The sequence below is a fragment of the Oncorhynchus mykiss genome, chromosome 5 (genome assembly GCF_057628025.1).
Source record: "Oncorhynchus mykiss isolate SJ-2025 chromosome 5, ASM5762802v1, whole genome shotgun sequence".
In the NCBI taxonomy this organism is placed as follows: Eukaryota; Metazoa; Chordata; class Actinopteri; order Salmoniformes; family Salmonidae; genus Oncorhynchus; species Oncorhynchus mykiss.
Window position 1 is genome coordinate 56,935,039 of NC_143026.1, and position 24,808 is coordinate 56,959,846.

The 24,808-nt window shown below is 47.1% G+C and overlaps 1 protein-coding gene across 13 annotated transcripts in view; it reads right to left on the reverse strand.

Annotated features, from left to right (window-relative positions):
- Positions 1 to 24,808, reverse strand: part of LOC110522973 (PATJ crumbs cell polarity complex component) — a 237,273-nt gene that overhangs the window by 84,598 nt on the left and 127,867 nt on the right. For all 13 annotated transcript variants that reach the window (XM_090235254.1, XM_090235251.1, XM_036977876.2 and 10 more), the window contains 2 exons: positions 4,088 to 4,284; positions 522 to 613 (listed from right to left, as the gene is read on the reverse strand). In XM_090235254.1, coding sequence (XP_090091380.1) covers positions 522 to 613; positions 4,088 to 4,284 — 289 coding nt within the window. The remainder of the gene's footprint in view (positions 1 to 521; positions 614 to 4,087; positions 4,285 to 24,808) is intronic.

Consider the following 24,808-nt stretch of genomic DNA (forward strand, 5'->3'; position numbering starts at 1 on the left):
TTTGGTTAATTCTCTGGCAGGGCAAATAAGAGGAAGTGGTACAGCTCATCTATTTGTTTGCAAATCCATCACTGATCAGAAACATTTAGCGTGCAATAGGTTAATGTAGCCTTAGATCAAGTGTAGGCCATTTTTTTTGCTCGACCGCGTAAAGCCCATCAGAGGTCGTGAAATATGAACGCGAGATGAAGATACTCTCAATGTATGACCCTAACGCCTGCTCCCTAACAAAGTGGAGTGAGGGTAGGAAAGACATGAAACGTGGATTTAAAAAGCAAGGGCTCGCCTTGGGCTGTTTCAAAATGGAACTTTTTTTATATGACAGCCATTTCATTTTATTCGGTTATATTTCATTATATTCTTAGCCTACTATGAAAATATATTTGTGTTGACTGTGCTCAGGGTAGTTTAAGTGCGTCTTGTCTGATTTAATGAACAAAATAACTATTTGTTTTAGGTGTCCCCCTCCTTTTGAATAGGTGTTAACGCCCTTGGTCCCAGGGTCGGCTGACTAGCTTTACCTGATGAGGATAATCTTGACCTTGGACGAGGCGCTCTTAATGATGGCTGAGGCGTTCAGGTGGCTGCGGCCATACAGGACCTGGTTGTTGATCTGATGGGGATGAAGAGAAGGAGAGAGTTGAACTACAATCTGTGTCATATTTGTTATTTGTTATTTGTTATTTCTTTATTGGATAAATTCAGGTTGGCCCCTCACTGTTTCAGTCCGTTTTCTTCCCTTGTTGCATAATGAACACAACCCAGGTCTTTATCATAAACAGGAAGAAGGGAAGGATTTAATGTATTTCTCTCTGACAAACAGATAGCAACATAAGACTCAAACATGCATGAATACATACAGGCATATACAAATAAACCCTGTAAGCAAATACACACATGTGCAGCAAACACACACCACACACAGTGACCTTATAGATGGCAACAATGAAGGCATGATGCATCCGCCCAAGTGTGACAACAGTGTTTAGTGGCAGCAGCCGCAAGCACATGATTACTGATGTGGGCACACACCCACACCCACATTCACAGCTCCCCCCTCACTCCTAATTGAGACAGGTGTTACTGAAAGGTCATTGAGCTCGCCTGCTAGCCCCCTACAATCCACACCTGTCTGCTACTCAAATGAGCACATTCAGTCGTATCCGCTACTTCCAAATGTTAAATCAATAGGCAATTCAGCACTCTGCAGATAGGAATGGGCCAGCACCCAGCCCCAACACCTTGCTCTGGTGGAACAGCACCAGACTGGGGCTTAGATTGGCTCAGAGACACGGTTTGTGAGGGTTTTAGTGTGGGGTGTCAGTGTTCATCAGTGAGGGAGGGAGTGTGTATGTTTGCGTGTGAGCATGTGGATCAGCCTGTGACTAACAGTGTACGTGCATGTGTGTGTCTGCATTTATGACTGTGTGTGTGTGCGCGTGTGTGTGTGCGCGTTTCTCTGTGATTACAGTACAGTGCCTTTGGAAGGTATTCAGACCCCTCAACTTTTTCCACATTTTGTTACGTTACAGCCTTATTCTAAAATTGATTAAATCATTGTTTTTCTTCATCAATCTAAACACAATAGCCCATAATGACAAAGCAAAAACTGGTTTTATAAATTGTTGCTAATTTATTCAAGTAAAAAAACCTGAAATCTCACATTTACATAAGTATTCAGACCCTTCACTCAGTACTTTCTTGATGATGCTACAAGCTTGGCACACCTGCATTTGGGGAGTTTCTCCCATTCCTCTCTGCAGATCCTCTCAACCTCTCTCAGGTTAGATGCGGAGTGTCACTGCACATCTATTTTCAGGTCTCTCCAGAGATGTTCGATCCGGATCAAGTCCGAGCTCTGGCTGGGCCACTCAAGGACATTCAGAGACTTGTCCCGAAGCCACTCCTGCGTCGTCTTGGCTGTGTGCTTAGGGTCGTTGTCCTGTTGGAAGGTGAACCTTCACCCCAGTCTGTGGTCCTCAGCGCTCTGGAGCAGGTTTTCATCAAGGATCTCTGTACTTTACTCCGTTCATCTTTGCCTCAATCCTGACTAGTCTTCCAGTCCCTGCAGCTGAAAAACACCCCCATGGCATAATGCTGCCACCACCATGCTTCACCGTAGGGATGGTGCCAGGTCTCCTTCAGACGTGACGCTTGGCATTCATGCCAAAGAGTTCAAACTTGCTTTCATCAGATCAGAAAATCTTGTTTCTCATGGTCAGAGTCCTTTAGGTGCCTTTTGTGGCTTCCGTCTGGGCACTCTACCATAAAGGCCTGATTGGTGGAGTGCTGTAGAGATAGTTGTCCTTTTGGAATGTTCTCCCATCTCCACAAAGGAACTCGCGAGCTCTGTCAATGACCATCACCTCCCTGACCAAGGCCCTTCTCCCCCGATTGCTCAGTTTGGCTGGGCGACCAGCTCTAGGAAGAGTCTCGGTAGTTCCAAACTTCTTAAATTTAAGAATGATGGAGGTCACTGTGTTCTTGGGGACCTTCAATGCTGCAGAAATGTTTTGGTACCCTTCTCCAGATCTGTTCTACGGACAATTCCTTCGGCCTCATGGCTTGGCTTTTGCTCTGACATGCACCTATATAAACAGGTGTGTTCCTTTCCAAAGCATGTTCAATCATTTGAATTTACCACAGGTGGACTCCAATCAAGTAGAAACATCAAGGATGATCAATGGAAACAGGATGCACCTGAGTCTCATTGCCAAAGGGTCTGAACACTTAAGTAAATAAGGTATTTCTGTATGTAATCTTTACACTGAATACATTCTAAAAACCTGTTTTCACTTTGTCATTATGGGGTATTGCGTGTAGATTGCTGACGATATGTTTTTATTTAATCCATTTTAGAATAAGTCTTAACGTCACAATGTGGAAAAAGTCAAGGGGTCTGAATACTTTCCCAAGGCACTGCATGTGTGTGTGCATCAGTGTGTGCGCGCATCAGCTTGTGTGTTGCAGTGGGTTGGGTCTCCCTCCCTCCGCTGTTGCTGCTTGTGGCAGTCCACATACATTTTTCATGGTGGCAGTGACATTGTTGTAATGAGCAGCACTAGCACAACAGAGAGGGCGGGAGGAATGGAGAGAAAGAAAGAAAAAACCCAGAGGGTTGATGGAGGGAGGAGAACGTGATATGATGGAATGAGAAAAAAAAAGAAAGGAAGAGGTCATAACAGACTCGGGTCAGCTGACAACACGTCAGTTCCAATTCAGGCTCTTCCACATTAGTGTCAATGTTTGTGGAAGATCATCTCAGACAAGCGTTTTGAAAAACCGGCAAAACACTTCAGCTCCAGACTGACACATTTATAATTCACTGCATTCATGAGACACTTACTCTGCCAGTCCCAGAGCTCAATCCCAGCAACGACTCTAATCAAACCAGAAGAACTAAATCAACCACAAGAATTAATCGCATCTATTTTGCATGACTAATCCCCGCTTAGATTCATTAGTAGTAGGCCCACACTCAAAAAGGAGAAGTTATTTTCATTCATTGAGGCAGCAAGAGCAAATGCTTTTCCGGGAATCTTCCCAGAAAGACAGAAAGGAAGAGAGACGGAAGAGCGAGAAAATAAACTAAAAAGTGGAGAAACAGAGTATAAGAAAGTATAGGAGGCACACCATTTTTTGTGTTTCTCTGAGGCAGACACACACACACACGCCGTTGTGATGTGTTGTGATGGATTCTGTGGCATGAGAGGAGCACTGGCCTTGGCGTCAACAGTGACAGTGATTGAGCCGTTTCATTTTCTCCCTCAAGGACTTAACAGGATAAGACTATTACAGGGAGGGAGGGAGCGAGAGAGAGAGAGAGAGAGAGAGAAAGGGCTGTGACGATCACAAATGAAAGAATGCATGGGCAGGGGACGGGAGAGAGAGAGTGAAAAAGAGGGAAGGAAGAGAGGGGAAAGGACAAGGGCAGACTATCCAACATGGCCTCTTATACTACCATGTCCACCTAATCAACTCCTGTGATTGGCTCATGTGTGCGTGTGACTGTCTTTTCGCACACGTGTGTGAGAGAATATGCATGTGCGAGTTCGCACAGGTGTGTGTGTGTGTGTGGCCCCCTCACCTCCAGCAGCTCGTCCCCAACACGGATGTTTCCGTTTTTGGCAGCGGGACCCCCGGGGCTGATGCCCACCACAAAGATACTGAGGCAGGAGCGGTCGCGGTTCCCCGCCAGGCTCAGGCCCAGACCTTGGCGCTCTTTGTCCAGCTCCACACACAGCAGCTCCCCGCACAGCTCCCCGTAGCGCAGCCTGATCCGCTCTGAGGGAGAGAGACAGGTGGTTATTTCTAATACTGTGTTTCAGTGTTGGTGGGGAAAGATTACACCGGCAAACCATTTATCTAGTCTTACACTAGAAAAGGTCTAAAAGGAAACCCTCCTGACTGAATTCTTGACACACACATCCGTAGGCGGCGCGCGCACGCACACACACACACACGTTTCTTCTTTCGCTTTACTGTGATGACTATTTGACCTGTCCAGTCGGTGGAATACCCTGGCCTGTTCCATACTACACAAGTGCAATTATTATAATTACCATATCTCCCAACTTTCTGAAGAGGCACGGGGCTGCCTCCAATACACAGAGGAACATTCATCTCTGCTCTCAAACTCAAGTCTGAGCTTTGCTTTCCAGTTTTATAATGCTAGCTAGTTTCTATCTATCGCCGGGGGCGAAAAGTAATTGCATGCAATGCAATAATCCCTCGTGCAGCAGTATTCAAAAGGCATTTATTTCGCCCACTGCATGTGCTTTTTTTTGACCAAATCAATCCATTCTGGGGTACTCCAGGGCTGTGTCCGAGTCCCGCTGTAGAGCTGATGGATCTACACTGGTAAATAAAAGAGAGCGGCACACTCTAGGAGCTCAGATGCAAAAACTTAATTACCAACGTTTCGACAGCCAAGCTGTCTTCATCAGGGTATAATCACAAACACTGTGGGATGACTCGTTTATATAGAGTCAAAAGACACAGGTGTCTGTAATCATGGCCAAGAGTGGCCTAATATCATTGGTATACAAACAACAAATGGATAGCATACGATCATACAATTACAATGGCAAAGTCACAATAATCACAAGAATGGCTTCAGATCAAAGTCTACTTTGAGACCGAAGGGCGCAAGGGTCTTTAAATTAAAGATCCAGGCAGCCTCTCGTTTTAACAATAAATTATCAAGGTCACCCCCTCTCCTAGGGAGGGTGACATGTTCGATGCCGATATAACGTAGGGACGATATCGAGTGGCCTGCCTCCAAGTAGTGGGCCGCAACTGGATAAGTAAAGTTTTTACACCTAATGGTGCTACGATGCTCTGAGATATGTACTTTTAATTTGCGCTTTGTTTTACCTACATAATTTTTACCACAAGGACAAGTTATAAGATAAATAACTGCCTTAGTGGAGCACATAAGAACACCTTTGATTGGGATCGATTTCCCTGTTTGTGGGTGTTTGAAGGATCTACATTTATAAGTGCCATTGCATTGAGCACAGCCATTACATTTGTAATTTCCATCCAGTAGAGGCGCAAATAGACGTTGTTCAGGAATATCTTGGGGTGGTAAATTAGAGTTTACCAATTGGTCTCTGAGATTTCTGCCCCGCGAGAATACGACCAAGGGAAGGTCCGAAAACACATTACAGAGACTGTCATCGGATTTTAGGATGTGCCAATGTTTGTGAACAATTCCCTTCATTTGTTCAGAGCACTTTGACTAGCGGGTAGTTAGAACGCAAGAATGAACATTTTCTCAATGGCAATATTAATCTGATCATTCTTGTAGCCCCTCTCCTTGAACTTTCTTTGCGTCTCAGCCATATTTCTGTCGAAATCTGATTGTTTTTTGCAAATTCTTTTGATTCGACAGAAAGCTTCTAGAGTGTGCGGCTCTCTTTTATTTTCAAGTTTTCTACTCCGCTAGCCAGCACCTCGTCTTAATAGGTGTGTGTTTCTTTTTCTTCTAGATCTACACTGGTGCCAGGTTAGATAGGCTGTTATTTACTGTAATCCTCTGGCGTGGGTAAAGGGATGGCCGGGCAGACCACAGGCCTGTGTGTTCTCTCATCTCTATTTCCTTTCTTATTTTTCCACCCCCTCGGTCAACGGCTAAGGCAGGGGAGAGCCGAGGTCCTGACTGAAATCCTTAAGTGGGTGGGTGTGTGTGTGTGTACGTGTCATGGAAACTAATCACGTCTGTTGACTTTTGATGATGATGCTGTGTGTCCCGTTGAAGATACTGAATGCCCATCTCACGTGATAGGATTAGATTTCCCTCAAAGGCAGGTGCCTATCAAAATGACATTGAAATCTTCTGCTTTCTGATCAAACATCCCTGCACATGTACGCTGGGCGTGTGTGTGTGTGTGGAAAGAGGGCAGAGAACACCTTCAAAGGAAACTTGGTCCTGCGGCAACACCTGTAAAGGGACAATCAGCAGTTGCTACATTCTTTTTTGGACTAAATTAATGCTATGTATCCAGTGATACTTGAAGAATATAACTTCATAAATGCTTCATGAGCTTAGTTTAACTGTCGCACTTCATGAGAACCAAAATATACGCTTGTTTTACTCCGTTCGAAAATGAAGAAAACGTCAACAAAACACCACATACAGTTGAAGTCGGACGTTTACATATTCCTGACATTTAAACCTAGTAAGAAACCCCCGTCTTAGGTCAGTTAGGATCACCACTTTATTTTAAGAATGTGAAATGTCAGAATAATAGTAGAGAGAATGCTTTATTTCAGCTTTTATTTCTTTCATCACATTCCCAGTGGGTCAGAAGTTTACATACACTCAATTAGTATTTGGTAGCATTGTCTTTAAATTGTTTAACTTGGGTCAAACGTTTTGGGTAGCCTTCCACAAGCTTCCCACAATAAATTGGGTTAATTTTGGCCCATTCCTCCTGACAGAGCTGGTGTAACTGAGTCAGGTTTGTAGGCCTCCTTGCTCTCACACACCTTTTCCGGTTCTGCCCACACATGAAAACACAGTTAAAACTATAACTTTGATATCATGGATGGTAAGTCCTTGCATCCATATCTCCATCTGTGAATTTTTAGAGCGGTAACATTTCTCTCAGCATTTCACCGTACCAGGGGCGGGGTGGCCGCTTTGTTATTGTTTCCACTTCTGATAACCCCTTTAAAATCGAACCCACCGCAGAGAGGTGGTTACTTCTCATGCGCAGCATTTCATTCAATTTCAAACGTTTTGAGAGGTATTTGTCAACTAAAAAGCACACGCCAAGCATCTACTCTCTCACACATACACGAGTAAAAGACTTGTAACTGCAATCGCCGTAACTGATTACTTGATTACTGATTACACACAAACCTGTGCATCGATGTGTGTGTGTGTGCACGCATGAGAGTAGGGAAGAGAGAACATTTTCAAAAAAAAGGGAATTTGGTCCTGCTGCAACACCATGAAAAAGCCACCCACTCCAGAGTTAACTTGATAGCACACAGATTCCTCCGTCCAACTCATTTATCCCCATCACCCAAACAGCAAACAGGTTCACACGGGTCGTTATTTGGCCGAGACAAATGGGATGGATGCTTCCCAAACCACAACGCAACGCTATTTCGGCCTCCCGACAATAACAAGCCGACATTATTCCAACATTTTGATGGATGGCTGGGATTCATGACCCTGCTCGCAAAACTCTTCACCTTTCATAATGCCGTCAGGCCCTATGACATGATGCACCCTTAAATATCCCCCTTTTCCTCTCCTCCCTTTCTATTTTCCTTTCTGTCGAGCATTGTTTTTCACTCCTGTTTTGATTAAAAACCACAGTAAACATGAAGGGGGCAAGAGAGAGAGAGAGAGAAAAAAGAGAGGAGGGTGACAGGACAAGGAGGGATGGTGTCTGTGACCTTTGAGGCGACTCAGTGTTTTTATTTTCCATTTTTATTTTTTTTTTACTGCGGAGAGAGAGATGGAAACAGAGGGAAAGAGGGAAGGAGTAAGGAGAGAAGGGGGATGAGAGAGGGAAGGAGGGAGAGAGCAAGAGATACAGGGAGGCAGAGAGATTTACATTCCAGTCACGCCATGGGAAGAGTAATTAAAAGCCCAAAGAGGTCCATAAATTCCAACCAATAAAAATGAGGGGGAGAGAATCACCCCATGAGCGTCGACATGGATGGGTTGAATTTGAGCATAGGAGTGGAAAAGAGAGAGGGAAGGAGTAAAAATAACGGGACCTTTGCGATAGTAACTGTGGATGGGTTGAGAAATGGAGAAAAGTAGGAAGCGAAAGAGAAGGGAGAGGAAAAGAGCGGGAGGGCGGATGGGTTGAGGGGGAGAAAGGAGAGAAACTAAGGGGAAAGAGAACGGAAGAGGTGGAAGAAATTGGATGGGTTGAGAAAGGGAAGACGATACATTTCTCTGCCTCTCTTCAGTCCTAAGAGAGGTAGCAAGATAGAGATGTGGACAGAGAGAAAATGAGGAACGTGAAAATGGTGGTGCAGGGTTCTGGCCCGAAAACAGCAACCTCAGAAACGTTGCGAGAACGTTTTATTAGTGGTTTTAGTGACAACGTTTGGACTGTGGAAAATACAATCCATAACTTCATCCAACAGACACATGGATCCCGTGGATTTTGGGGGGACAGTTCGTATAGTAGAATACACAAGGTGCAATTGCAACAGTTTTTCCTCAAGTTATGTCAGTCACTGGGAGTCATTGAATTAGCCCATGTCACTTAATTTTTTTTTGATTGTTCTAGCCTGATATAGTCTATCAAGCTATCTAAACTTGAGGTAATCATGCAAATTACAGAGGGCCTTGATTTTGTTAAGTCACTCAGATATGTTAAAAAACTGCACATTCTTCTCTCCGCCCCATGGCAAAATGTGTAGAAATGCATGAAATGAGTTAGAAAATTGTCTAATCTTCTCACCGACCATGGTAAATGTCTAGAATTGCAGCAAACTTTAAAATGACAACATTTCTCTACATCCAACAAAATGCCTTAGGGCCCCCAAAAGGCTAGGGCGAAAGAGAGCGAGAGAGTGAGTGAGTGAGTGAGTGTGTGTAGATGACAGGGAAAAGGGGAATTGAGTGGCATGACCGTATTTGATTGAATAGGCCCTTAGTGAGGCTGCTGGCGAAGAGGACCTGGGAATGATCCGGTGGAGAGAAGTAGTGGAAAAGGAGGAGAGGAAAAAAGGAGTGTGACAGAAGCTAGTGCACTTAGCTGTGGCATAGTAACTGTGTTTAAGACTTCAGTCGGAGAGCGAGGGTGGGAGAGAGGGAGGAGAGAAGATGGGATAGAGTGTCAGGTCATCAACGTCAGCATCTACTGGTTAATGAGGCTCCACCACTGTCCAGTTCTCCACTACCATCGTAGGGCTGAGCGGTATACCCTATTTAACCACATACCGGTACTGATAAATGGATAGGTTTTGGGTTTATAATTTCTCTGGTATAACGTTATTTCAGGGTTTGTTAAATATGTTACGCCACTAGGCCGTGTGCAATGCCCGTTTTCATAGTTGACTCCGTTTTCTAATCGAGTCGTCTCTCTCCCTCCACACACACCAAGCCCCGTCTCCAGTCACTCAAGGAGACCATTTTTTTTTTTTGCACTACCACGAGTCAGTCTGCATGGTCAACGCTGCAGTGCAGATGCAATGCTGCCGATGGTGACAATGATGCTGCTTTCCACTTTGCTTCTTAAAATAAATTCACAAGTGCTCTACGATCACACTATTAGTTTGTGTGTCTTACTGTCGGGAAAAAGCTAGGATTTTTCTTTTCTCAGCAAGTTGTGGGTAAAATAAATTGCGATAGCCGCTCATGCTAATCGCATGTTGGCTAGCTTCATCACAAACCACAATGTTAAAGGGGCAGTGCAGTCAAAAACGTGATTTTTCATAAAGAATATACAGTACCAGTCAAACGCTTGGAGACACCTACTCATTCCAGAGTTTGTTTATTTGTACTATTTTCTACATTGTAGAATAATGGTGAAGACATCCAAACTATGAAATAACATATGGAATCATGTAGTAACCAAAAAGATGTTAAACAATCAAAACATATGAGATTCTTCAAAGTAGCCACCCTTTGCCTTGATGACAGCTTTGCACACTCTTCACATTCTCTCAACCAGCTTCACGAGGCAGTCACCTGGAATACATTTCAATTATCAGGCATGCCTTGTTAAAAGTTAATTTGTGGAATTTCTTTCCTTCTTAACCTGTTAGAGGTCTAGGGGCGCTATTTCATTTTTGGATAAAAAACGTTCCCGTTTTAAGCGCGATATTTTGTCACAAAAAGATGCTCGACTATGCATATTCTTGACAGTTTTGGAAGGAAAACACTCCGAAGTTTCAGAATCTGCAAAGATTTTGTCTGTAAGTGCCCCAGAACTCATTCTACAGGCGAAACCAAGATGATGCATCACCCAGGAATTAGCAGAATTTCTGAAGCTCTGTTTTCCATTCTCTCCTTATATGGCTGTGATTGCGCAACGAATGAGCCTACACTTTCTGTCGTTCGCCCAAGGTCTTAGCAGCATTGTGACGTATTTGTAGGCATATCATTGGAAGATTGACCATAAGAGACTACATTTTCCAAGTGTCCGCCTGGTGTCCTGCGTCGAATTCGGTGCGCAATTGCCAGCTGCTTCTACTTTACCATTTGATTCAGGGGAGAAAGCATGTGTCCAAGAACGATGTATCAATGAAGAGATATGTGAAAAACACCTTGATGATTGATTCTAAACAACGTTTGCCATGTTTTCAGTCGATATTATGGAGTTAATTTGGAAAAAAGTTCGCGTTTTGAGGACTGAATTTTCGGATTTTTTTTGGTAGCCAAATGTGATGTATAAAACGGAGCTATTTCTAATACACAAGGAATCTTTTTGGAAAAACTGAGCATCTGCTATCTAACTGAGAGTATCCTCATTGAAAACATCAGAAGTTCTTCAAAGGTAAATGATTTTATTTGAAGGCTTTTATGTTTTTGTTAATGTTGCGTGCTGGATGCTAACGCTAATGCTAACGCTAAATGCTAACGCGAAATGCTAACGCTAGCTAGCTACTTTTACACAAATGATTGTTTTCCTATGGTTGAGAAGCATATTTTGAAAATCTGAGATGACAGTGTTGTTTACAAAAGGCTAAGCTTGAGAGATGGCATATTTATTTCATTTCATTTGCGATTTTCATAAATAGTTAACGTTGTGTTATGCTAATGAGCTTGCTGATAGATTTACACAATCCTGGATACAGGGGTTTTTTCATAGCTAAACGTGACGCAGAAAACGGAGCGATTTGTCCTAAACAAATAATCTTTCAGGAAAAACTGAACATTTGCTATCTGAGAGTCTCCTCATTGAAAACATCTGAAGTTCTTCAAAGGTAAATGATTTTATTTGAATGCTTTTCTGTTTTTTTGTGTAAATGTTGCCAGCTGAATGCTAATGCTAAATGCTACGTTAGCCATCAATACTGTTACACAAATGCTTGTTTTGCAATGGTTGAGAAGCATATTTTGAAAATCTGAGACGACAGTGTTGTTAACAAAAGGCTAAGCTTGAGAGCTAGCATATTTATTTCATTTCATTTGCGATTTTCATGAATAGTTAACGTTGCGTTATGGTAATGAGCTTGAGTCTGTATTCACGATCCCGGATCCGGGATGGGGAGATCAGAAAGGTTAATGCGTTGGAGCCAATCAGTTGTCTTGTGACAAGGTAGGGGTGGTATACAGAAGATAACACTATTTGGTAAAAGACCAGGTCCATATTATGGCAATAACAGCTCAAATAAGCAAAGAGAAATGACAGTCCATCATTACTTTATGACATGAAGGTCAGTCAATTTGGAAAGTTTCTTCAAGTGAAGTTGCAAAAACCCTCATGCGCTATGATGAAACTGGCTCTCATGAGGACCGCCACAGGAAACGAAGACCCAGAGTTACCTCTGCTGCAGAGGATAAGTTCATTAGTTACCAGCATCAGATTGCAGCCCAAATAAATGCTTCACAGAGTTCAAGTAACAGACATCTCAACATCAATTGTTCAGAGGAGACTGCGTAAATCAAGCCTTCATGGTCAAATTGCTGCAAAGAAACCACTACTAAAGGACACCAATAAGAAGAAGAGACTTGTTTCGACCAAGAAACACAAGCAATCGACATTAGACCGTTGGAAATCTGTCCTTTGGTCTGATGAGTCCAAATTGTAGGTTCCAACCGCTGTGTCTTTCAGATGATCTATGCATGTGTAGTTCCCACCGTGAAGCAGGGAGGAGGTGGTGTAATGGTGCTTTGTATGTGACACTGTCTGTGATTTATTTAGAATTCAAGGCACACTTAGCCAGCATGGCTACTACAGCATTCTGCAGTGATACTCAGTCCCATTTGGTTTGCGCTTAGTGGGATTTTCAACAGGACAAATGTCCCAAAACACACCTCCAGGTTGTGGACCCAATCGAGATGGTTTGGGATGAGTTAGACCGCAGAGTCAAGAAAAAGCAGCCAACAAGTGCTCAGCATATGTGGGAACTCCTTCAAGACGGTTGGAAAATCATTTCAGATGAAGCTGGTTGAGAGAATGCCAAGAGTGTATAAAGCTGTCATCAAAGCAAATATTTATATTTTGATTTGTTTACACTTGTCTGGTTACTACATAATTCCACAGTTGATGTCTTCACTATTATTCTATTTTTCTTTTTTTGGGGGGGGGGGGGGGGGGGGGGTCAGCCTGTTCAGGTAGGATGTAGTTTTTGGACCAGATCATGACATCACAATCTGATTATTCTGACAAATGACCAGTCACCTTTTATTTGCATATGTATCCTCCTACTTCGAAGGGGTAAGCGAGGCAGGCTCCAGTCAAGACAATCCTGTCTGCCAATCAGGGCTGTGTATGGAAATCTTTCTATCAACACAGCCACGCAATCAGACTGAGCATTTCAATGCCCCAAAAAATATTTTAATGAAATAACAATGTCTAATAAATCACTGTTTAAGATTATTTTTGAAAAAAATATAATTTAAAAGACTGGATGGGGTCTTTAACATGTTCGCGCCATTGGTCTCAAGTTTGGGCTCATCTGTCTGTGTGTGTTCATTACACTTTCTGCACAGAATGAGAATATTACACCATCTTGATAAGCAAAATACTTTTACTCTCCAGGCACTGTGAAGATCTGTTGATTGTGAAGAATCTGTGCATCTCCAACACGTAGCATGGGCACATCCAAAATGGCACACTATTCCCTACAGACTAGTTGTTCCTGCCAAAACTAGCACCTGGGTCTAGAGACAATGCTGTGCACAGGGTGTTCATTCTTTTTTCTGTCTTTTTCGCTAACCATTTGATATTTGAGTCCGGTTGGCAGTAGAGGCTTTCATCGCAGTCAGCCGTTTGATTGTGGGGACCAATTTCGGGATATTGAATTGAAAACATATTGACGCAAAGAGCAAGAGGGTCAAAGGCCTGCAAATTATTTTAGTGTTAAAATGCTTTGTTGATAGTCTGAGTCATGAATAATGCCTAGAATCCAATTATGTAAATAGTTAATTTATGATCGTTTTAATAGACGGGTGTTTGGATAAGAATAGTTATCGTGAACTCATCCCTCTTCATGACCTTCAAACACACACACACACACAGAGCGAGAGAGAGAGCGACACACACAGAGCGAGAGCGAGAGAGACACACAGAGCGAGAGAGACACACAGAGCGAGAGAGACACACAGAGCGAGAGAGACACACAGAGCGAGAGCGACACACAGAGCGAGAGCGACACACAGAGCGAGAGCGACACACAGAGCGAGAGCGACACACAGAGCGAGAGCGACACACAGAGCGAGAGCGACACACAGAGCGAGAGAGACACACAGAGCGAGAGAGACACACAGAGCGAGAGAGACACACAGAGCGAGAGAGACACACAGAGCGAGAGAGACACACAGAGCGAGAGAGACACACAGAGCGAGAGAGACACACAGAGCGAGAGAGACACACAGAGCGAGAGAGACACACAGAGCGAGAGAGAGAGACACACAGAGCGAGACAGAGAGACACACAGAGCGAGAGAGAGAGACACACAGAGCGAGAGAGAGAGACACACAGAGCGAGAGAGAGAGACACACAGAGCGAGAGACACAGAGCGAGAGACACACACAGAGCGAAAGAGAGAGAGAGACACAGAGCGAGAGAGCGAGAGACAGAGCGAGAGAGCGAGAGACACACAGAGAGAGAGCGAGAGACACACAGAGAGAGAGCGAGAGACACACAGAGAGAGCGAGAGACACACAGAGCGAGAGCGAGCGAGACACACAGAGCGAGAGCGAGCGAGACACACAGAGCGAGAGCGAGCGAGACACACAGAGCGAGAGCGAGCGAGACACACAGAGCGAGAGCGAGCGAGACACACAGAGCGAGAGCGAGCGAGACACACAGAGCGAGAGCGAGCGAGACACAGAGCGAGAGAGACACACAGAGCGAGAGAGACACACAGAGCGAGAGAGACACACAGAGCGAGAGCGACACACAGAGCGAGAGAGACACACAGAGCGAGAGAGACACACAGAGCGAGAGAGACACACAGAGCGAGAGAGACACACAGAGCGAGAGAGACACACAGAGCGAGAGAGACACACAGAGCGAGAGAGACACACAGAGCGAGAGAGACACACAGAGCGAGAGAGACACACAGAGCGAGAGAGACACACAGAGCGAGAGAGACACACAGAGCGAGAGAGACACACAGAGCGAGAGAGACACACAGAGCGAGAGAGACACACAGAGCGAGAGAGACACACAGAGCGAGAGAGACACACAGAGCGAGAGAGACACACAGAGCGAGCGAGAGACACACAGAGCGAGAGAGAGACACACAGAGCGAGAGAGAGAGACACACAGAGCGAGAGACACAGAGCGAGAGACACAGAGCGAGAGACACAGAGCGAGAGAGAGAGACACACAGAGCGAGAGACACAGAGCGAGAGACACACACAGAGCGAAAGAGAGAGAGAGACACAGAGCGAGAGAGCGAGAGACAGAGCGAGAGAGCGAGAGACACACAGAGAGAGAGCGAGAGACACAGAGAGAGAGCGAGAGACACACAGAGAGAGAGCGAGAGACACACAGAGCGAGAGCGAGAGACACACAGAGCGAGAGCGAGCGAGACACACAGAGCGAGAGCGAGCGAGACACACAGAGCGAGAGCGAGCGAGACACACAGAGCGAGAGCGAGCGAGACACACAGAGCGAGAGCGAGCGAGACACACAGAGCGAGAGCGAGCGAGACACACAGAGCGAGAGCGAGCGAGACACACAGAGCGAGAGCGAGCGAGACACACAGAGCGAGAGCGAGAGAGACACACAGAGCGAGAGCGACACACAGAGCGAGAGAGACACACAGAGCGAGAGAGACACACAGAGCGAGAGAGACACACAGAGCGAGAGAGACACACAGAGCGAGAGCGACACACAGAGCGAGAGCGACACACAGAGCGAGAGCGACACACAGAGCGAGAGCGACACACAGAGCGAGAGCGACACACAGAGCGAGAGAGACACACAGAGCGAGAGAGACACACAGAGCGAGAGAGACACACAGAGCGAGAGAGACACACAGAGCGAGAGAGACACACAGAGCGAGAGAGACACACAGAGCGAGAGAGACACACAGAGCGAGAGAGACACACAGAGCGAGAGAGACACACAGAGCGAGAGAGACACACAGAGCGAGAGAGACACACAGAGCGAGAGAGACACACAGAGCGAGAGAGACACACAGAGCGAGAGAGACACACAGAGCGAGAGAGACACACAGAGCGAGAGAGACACACAGAGCGAGAGAGACACACAGAGCGAGAGAGACACACAGAGCGAGAGAGACACACAGAGCGAGAGCGACACACAGAGCGAGAGCGACACACAGAGCGAGAGCGACACACAGAGCGAGAGCGACACACAGCGAGAGCGACACACAGAGCGAGAGCGACACACAGAGCGAGAGCGACACACAGAGCGAGAGCGACACACAGAGCGAGAGCGACACACAGAGCGAGAGCGACACACAGAGCGAGAGAGACACACAGAGCGAGAGAGACACACAGAGCGAGAGAGACACACAGAGCGAGAGAGACACACAGAGCGAGAGCGAGAGAGACACACAGAGCGAGAGCGAGAGAGACACACAGAGCGAGAGCGAGAGAGACACACAGAGCGAGAGCGAGAGAGACACACAGAGCGAGAGCGAGAGAGACACACAGAGCGAGAGCGAGAGAGACACACAGAGCGAGAGCGAGAGAGACACACAGAGCGAGAGCGAGAGAGACACACAGAGCGAGAGCGAGAGAGACACACAGAGCGAGAGAGACACACAGAGCGAGAGAGACACACAGAGCGAGAGAGACACACAGAGCGAGAGCGACACACAGAGCGAGAGCGACACACAGAGCGAGAGCGAGAGAGACACACAGAGCGAGAGCGAGAGAGACACACAGAGCGAGAGCGAGAGAGACACACAGAGCGAGAGCGAGAGAGACACACAGAGCGAGAGCGAGAGAGACACACAGAGCGAGAGCGAGAGAGACACACAGAGCGAGAGCGAGAGAGACACACAGAGCGAGAGCGAGAGACACACAGAGCGAGAGCGAGAGACACACAGAGCGAGAGCGAGAGACACACAGAGAGCGAGAGCGAGAGAGACACACAGAGCGAGAGCGACACACAGAGCGAGAGCGACACACAGAGCGAGAGCGACACACAGAGCGAGAGCGACACACAGAGCGAGAGCGACACACAGAGCGAGAGCGACACACAGAGCGAGAGCGACACACAGAGCGAGAGAGACACACAGAGCGAGAGAGACACACAGAGCGAGAGAGACACACAGAGCGAGAGAGACACACAGAGCGAGAGAGACACACAGAGCGAGAGAGACACACAGAGCGAGAGAGACACACAGAGCGAGAGAGACACACAGAGCGAGAGAGACACACAGAGCGAGAGAGACACACAGAGCGAGAGAGACACACAGAGCGAGAGAGACACACAGAGCGAGAGACACAGAGCGAGCGAGAGACACAGAGCGAGCGAGAGACACAGAGCGAGCGAGAGACACACAGAGCGAGCGAGAGAGACACACAGAGCGAGAGAGAGAGACACACAGAGTGAGAGAGAGAGACACACACAGAGCGAGAGAGAGAGACACACAGAGCGAGAGAGAGAGACACAGAGCGAGAGAGAGAGACACACAGAGCGAGAGAGAGACACACAGAGCGAGAGAGAGAGACACACAGAGCGAGAGAGAGAGACACACAGAGCGAGAGACACAGAGCGAGAGAGAGAGACACAGAGCGAGAGAGAGAGACAGAGCGAGAGAGAGACACACAGAGCGAGAGAGCGAGAGAGAGAGACACACAGAGCGAGAGAGAGACACACAGAGCGAGAGACAGAGACACACAGAGCGAGAGAGAGAGACAGAGCGAGAGAGAGAGACACAGCGAGAGAGAGAGAGAGACACACAGAGCGAGAGAGAGAGACACACAGAGCGAGAGAGAGAGACACACAGAGCGAGAGACAGAGCGAGAGACACACACAGAGCGAGAAAGAGAGAGAGACACAGAGCGAGAAAGAGAGAGAGAGACACAGAGCGAGAAAGAGAGAGAGACACAGAGCGAGAAAGAGAGAGAGAGACACAGAGCGAGAAAGAGAGAGAGAGACACAGAGCGAGAAAGCGAGAGAGACAGAGCGAGAAAGCGAGAGAGACACAGAGCGAGAGAGCGAGAGAGCGAGAGAGACACAGAGCGAGAGAGCGAGAGAGACACAGAGCGAGAGAGCGAGAGAGACACACAGAGCGAGAGAGACACACAGAGCGAGAGAGACACACAGAGCGAGAGAGACACACAGAGCGAGAGAGACACACAGAGCGAGAGAGACACACAGAGCGAGAGAGACACACAGAGCGAGAGAGACACAGAGCGAGAGAGAGACACAGAGCGAGCGAGAGACACAGAGCGAGCGAGAGAGACACAGAGCGAGCGAGAGAGACACACAGAGCGAGCGAGAGAGACACACAGAGCGAGCGAGAGAGACACACAGAGCGAGCGAGAGAGACACACAGAGCGAGCGAGAGAGACACACAGAGCGAGCGAGAGAGACACACAGAGCGAGCGAGAGAGACACACAGAGCGAGAGAGAGAGACACACAGAGCGAGAGAGAGAGACACACAGAGCGAGAGAGAGAGACACACAGAGCGAGAGAGAGAGACACACAGAGCGAGAGAGAGAGACACACAGAGCGAGAGACACAGAGCGAGAGAGAGAGACACAGAGCGAGAGAGAGAGACAGAGCGAGAGAGAGACACACAGAGCGAGAGAGCGAGAGAGAGAGACACACAGAGCGAGAGAGAGACACACAGAGCGAGAGACAGAGACACACAGAGCGAGAGAGAGAGACAGAGCGAGAGAGAGAGACAGAGCGAGAGAGAGAGACACAGAGCGAGAGAGAGAGACACACAGAGCGAGAGAGAGAGACACACAGAGCGAGAGAGAGAGACACACAGAGCGAGAGAGAGAGACACACAGAGCGAGAGACAGAGCGAGAGACACACAGAGCGAGAAAGAGAGAGAGAGACACAGAGCGAGAAAGAGAGAGAGAGACACAGAGCGAGAAAGAGAGAGAGAGACACAGAGCGAGAAAGAGAGAGAGAGACACAGAGCGAGAAAGAGAGAGAGAGACACAGAGCGAGAAAGAGAGAGAGACACAGAGCGAGAAAGCGAGAGAGACACAGAGCGAGAAAGCGAGAGAGACACAGAGCGAGAAAGCGAGAGAGACACAGAGCGAGAGAGCGAGAGAGACACAGAGCGAGAGAGACACACAGAGCGAGAGAGACACACAGAGCGAGAGAGACACACAGAGCGAGAGAGACACACAGAGCGAGAGAGACACACAGAGCGAGAGAGACACACAGAGCGAGAGAGACACACAGAGCGAGAGAGACACACAGAGCGAGAGAGACACACAGAGCGAGAGAGACACACAGAGCGAGAGAGACACACAGAGCGAGAGAGACACACAGAGCGAGAGAGACACACAGAGCGAGAGAGACACACAGAGCGAGAGAGACACACAGAGCGAGAGAGACACACAGAGCGAGAGAGACACACAGAGCGAGAGCGACACACAGAGCGAGAGCGACACACAGAGCGAGAGCGACACACAGAGCGAGAGCGACACACAGAGCGAGAGCGACACACAGAGCGAGAGCGACACACAGAGCGAGAGCGACACACAGAGCGAGAGAGACACACAGAGCGAGAGAGACACACAGAGCGAGAGAGACACACAGAGCGAGAGAGACACACAGAGCGAGAGAGACACACAGAGCGAGAGAGACACACAGAGCGAGAGAGACACACAGAGCGAGAGAGACACACAGAGCGAGAGAGACACACAGAGCGAGAGAGACACACAGAGCGAGAGAGACACACAGAGCGAGAGAGACACACAGAGCAAGCGAGACACACAGAGCGAGCGAGAGACACAGAGCGAACGAGAGACACACAGAGCGAGCGAGAGACACACACAGAGCGAGAGAGAGACACACACAGAGCGAGAGAGAGAGAGACACAGAGCGAGAGAGACACACAGAGCGAGAGAGAGACACACAGAGCGAGAGAGAGACACACAGAGCGAGAGAGAGACACACAGAGCGAGAGAGAGACACACAGAGCGAGAGAGAGACACACAGAGCGAGAGAGAGACACACAGAGCGAGAGAGAGACACACAGAGCGAGAGAGAGACACACAGAGCGAGAGAGAGAGACACACAGAGCGAGAGAGAGACACACAGAGCGAGAGAGAGACACACAGAGCGAGAGAGAGAGACACACAGAGCGAGAGAGAGACACACAGAGCGAGAGAGAGAGACACACAGAGCGAGAGAGAGAGACACACAGAGCGAGAGAGAGAGACACAGAGCGAGAGACACAGAGCGAGAGAGAGAGACACACAGAGCGAGAGAGAGAGACACAGAGCGAGAGAGAGAGACACAGAGCGAGAGAGAGAGACACACAGAGCGAGAGACACACAGAGCGAGAGAGCGAGAGACACAGAGCGAGAGAGCGAGAGAGCGAGAGACAGAGCGAGAGAGCGAGAGACACAGAGCGAGAGAGCGAGAGAGAGAGAGAGACAGAGCGAGAGAGACAGAGCGAGAGAGAGAGAGACAGAGCGAGAGCGAGAGACACAGAGCGAGAGAGAGAGAGAGACACACAGAGCGAGAGAGAGAGAGACACAGAGCGAGAGAGAGAGAGACACAGAGCGAGAGAGAGAGACACACAGAGCGAGAGAGAGAGACACACAGAGCGAGAGAGAGAGACACACAGAGCGAGAGAGAGAGACACACAGAGCGAGAGAGAGAGACACAGAACGAGAGAGAGACACACAGAGCGAGAGAGAGAGACACACAGAGCGAGAGAGAGACACACACAGAGCGAGAGACACACACAGAGCGAGAGAGAGAGACACACACAGAGCGAGAGAGAGAGACACACACAGAGCGAGAGAGAGAGACACACACAGAGCGAGAGAGAGAGACACACACAGAGCGAGAGAGAGAGACACACACAGAGCGAGAGAGAGAGACACACAGAGCGAGAGAGAGAGACACACAGAGCGAGAGAGAGAGAGACACAGAGCGAGAGAGAGAGAGACAGAGCGAGAGAGACACACACAGAGCGAGAGACACACACAGAGCGAGAGAGAGACACAGAGCGAGAGAGAGACACAGAGCGAGAGAGAGACACAGAGCGAGAGAGAGACAGAGCGAGAGAGAGACAGAGCGAGAGAGAGACACAGAGCGAGAGAGAGACACAGAGCGAGAGAGAGAGACAGAGCGAGAGAGAGACACAGAGCGAGAGAGAGACACAGAGCGAGAGAGAGACACACATACACACACACAGAGCGAGAGCGAGCGAGACACAGACACAGATACACAGAGACAGAAACACACACACACAGAGAGACAGACTTAGAGCATTAAGGAGTGCTAGCGTAACAGTCAACTCCACCCAGCAGGGTGTGAGGCAGGACAGCTGCTGCTGTTTTAATTACAGCTCTCTGCTTCTCGCAGGGAACACTGTGTTGCTATGTGTGTGTGTGTGTGTGTGAGGTGAGAGGATGTATATGCAGATAAGTGTGTTAACGAGAGAGTGTGAGAGCAAGTCTGTATGCATTTGTCTGTGTGTGTGTGTACAGCCTGCATCTGGCACAAACATGTGGGTAGGAGGGGGAGGGGGTGGCCAGCTGAGACAAGGTGGGTGGAAGGAGACAGGAATAATCCAGCCATGACTGGGCTGTCGATTTACCAATGGCCTGATCCCAAATAGACACACAAACACAGCTAATAGTCTAATACACACTAGGGATTATTTCCTTTCTCCATCATTTACCCCACGAGGTCAATTCAATTGAGGTGAGATCATCTCTATTGGAGGAGAGGATTAAGGGATGAGGGAGGCCCACAGAAATGTAGCCAAACCAGAAAAGGTCAGCATGTCAAATGTCAAACACCCTATTGACTATTTGTCGTCTTAAGTAGTGCACTGTATTGGGAATAGGGTGCTATTGGGGCGTAACTAAAGAAGGGACGAAAGAAGAAAAAAGACAAAGTGAAGAGATGGTTGGTTGGGCTGACAGATGACCAAAAGTGTTGTTGTTTTTTAACTCAAAGGATAAAGGACCGTGACAGTGTTTGTGTCTGGAGTTAAACCAGTGCATTTGTCAAACTTACGCTTCTTTGCGATTTCGACCTGTTAAAGCCGGGGATCTTCCATTTTCAAACCCTAGCGCCAGGATTGGCAACTTGCCCGTTTTATATGAGCTCGCTTGCGCTGAGGTGTGTCCTTAAAAACGTTGGCGGCAACTTCAGTATGCACTGGTGGGGATATTTAAGGCCAACCGAAAGCTGGTTGAATCATCTGTAAAGCGGTTGGTGATGGCATGGACTGACAGTGGAAGACCCACAGTTCACATATGCACATGGAACAAGAGATTAGGAATGTGACAAATTGGAAAAATGTCTTAACGTTTAAACTGCCATTTATACATAAAATAATAGTTAAAAAGTTTTTCCAGGTGAATTCACAATGCCAGCAATGCTTTGGGTCTCCCGGTGCCTCCCTTTCTGATGACACCTGTCCCATCATTACTGTACCTGAATTCCACCTTGCACTGTTCGCATTTCCTTCTCATTTAACGTGTCAAAGTATTGCCATAGAGGACTTCCCTTCTGTCATGTGCCTTTCTCTGCCATCTCGACTTCCGGTGTCGACTCCCATTTCCGAGTGTCAGCGGAGACTGATTAGTTGCCATACTTCCGAGAACAAACACGTGCATCTTTCATAGCGCGCTATCGAGGGACAGAGACAGAGGGGAGGGTTCACACCAGGAGTTTATTTTTAATGCCTGTAATCCTCGCATTTGGAAACATGCGCTAAATAATGTTTTTCCCCTTTAGTTTAATTTAATTAAAAAACACGCATGTCTTCCCAAATGTATGTTTTTTTTGTCATACCCAATGCATTCACCAAGTAGTCAAGACTAACGATAAAGGGTTTTGGTTCTTTGAAATAAATCTTTAACTCCAAGGTTTTTTTAAAAGATCAAGTTTGGCGGCAGCAGAACAGAAAACAGGGAGTGGACATCCCCTTTTTATCTACACTGGACAAAAATATAAATGCAACAAGCGACAAAGATTTTACATAGCTATGGTTCGTAAGAAAATCAGTCAATTTAAATGAACTAATCAGGCACTAATCTATGGATTTGTGGGCGAGTACGCAGGCCATGGAATAACTAGGACATTTTCAGCTTCCAGGAATTGTGTACAGATCCTTGCGACATGGGGCTGTGCACTATCATGCTGAAACATGAGGTGATGACGGAGGATGAATTGCATGACAACGAGCCTCAGGATCTCGCCACGGCATCTCTGAATTCAAATATTGTGTACATTGTCCGTAGATTATGCCTGCCCATACCATAACCCTACTGCCACCATGGGGCACTCTGTTCACAACGTTGAGTAAACACTCACCCACACACGCTGTCAGCCATTTGCCCTGTACAGTGGAAACTGGGATGTATCCATGAAGAGCACACTTCTCCATTGTGCCAGTGGCCTTTGAAGGTGAGCATTTTCCCACTGAAGTCGGTTATGACGCCGAACTGCAGTCCGGTCAAGATTCTCGTAAGGACGACGAGCACACAGATGAGCTTCCCTGAGATGGTTTCTGACAGTTTGTGCAGAAATTCTTTAGTTGTGGAAACCCACAGTTTCATCAGCTGTCCAAGTGGCTCATCTCAGACGATCCCGCAGGTAAAGAAGCCAGATGTGGAGGTCCTGGGCTGGCATGGTTAAGGCGTGGTCTGCGGTCGTGAGGCCGGTTTGACTTACTGCCAAATTATCCAGAACAACGTTGGATGCGGCTTATGGTAGAGAAATTATCATTCAATTATCTGACAACTGCTCTGGCGGACAATTGCATGCTCCCTCAAAACTTGAGACATGGTGTTGTGTGAAAACTGCACATTTAAGAGTGGCCTTTTATTGTCCACCTGTGTAATGATCATGCTTCTTGATATGCCACACCTGTCAGGTGGATGGATTATCTTGCCAAAGGATACATGCTCACTAACAGGGATGTAAAAACAATTGTGCACAAAATTTGAGAGGAATAAGCTTTTTGTGAGTATGGAAAATTTCACGGATCTTTTATTTCAGATCATGAAACATGGCATTTATATTTTGTTCAATATATGTAGGCTATTACATTATCTTAGCCAGATCCTGTAATTATTTTGGATGTGCGTAAAAAAGAAGAATACATGCAGGCCATCATGAAACTAGAGTATTTAGAAACATTTTAGTTATTTTCCTGTTACAATTGCTTGTTTTCAGTTTCACTTGATTAAAAAACAAACAAGCCCTTATAGGCTACCCTTATCCTACAACGATGAAAGCTGGTTCAAGAGCAATGGGTCTGGTGACTTTCTTATCCTGGCCGTGCATTAGCCAAGGAGCCTATCCGTAAAAGGTTTTGTAAGCGGTATATTCGTGAGGCTTTCGCCAGCATACACCTGTATTCGTCACTTAGGCCTACCTGCAGTGCACACTCCATTCAGCTTGTGTCCATTCACATTCCCAAGCCTCTTGTCCGGTTACCAAACACATGCTCCTCCAAACAGGCGATTAAAAATGTTTCCGTCCTATAAATGGTAGGCCTAGGTGATATCTTGCTTAATGAGAACATGCATCACACACACACACACACACACACAATACAATTTACGGGAGCCCAGAATTATTTATTTGAGGAGAAGTGCGACATGTAAAGAACTATACTCGTTGAAGCTGTCAAACACTCCAAACATATTGAGCAAACACCGGATGTTTTTTTTTTGTGGGGGGGGGGGGGGGGGTTGTACTGCTGCTATCACTCGTTAGTGTAGCCCAATGCTGTTTAGTCTGTAGTATCAATCAATCCACAATGGACCAGGATGAGAATAGTCCATGCCCCCAGCCGAATTGGAGTTGATGACAATGCAAAGACCGTCAATAACCTACAGAACTCTGTTTATCATCTATCGTGATGGCTAGTCACCTTACCCCTATACAAATATAACTATCACTCCAGTATCCCTGCACGCTGTAAACATGGTACTGGAACTGACTGACCTTGTATACAGTATGCTTACTTTGTGTTCTTATTTCTTTAACATTAAACATTAA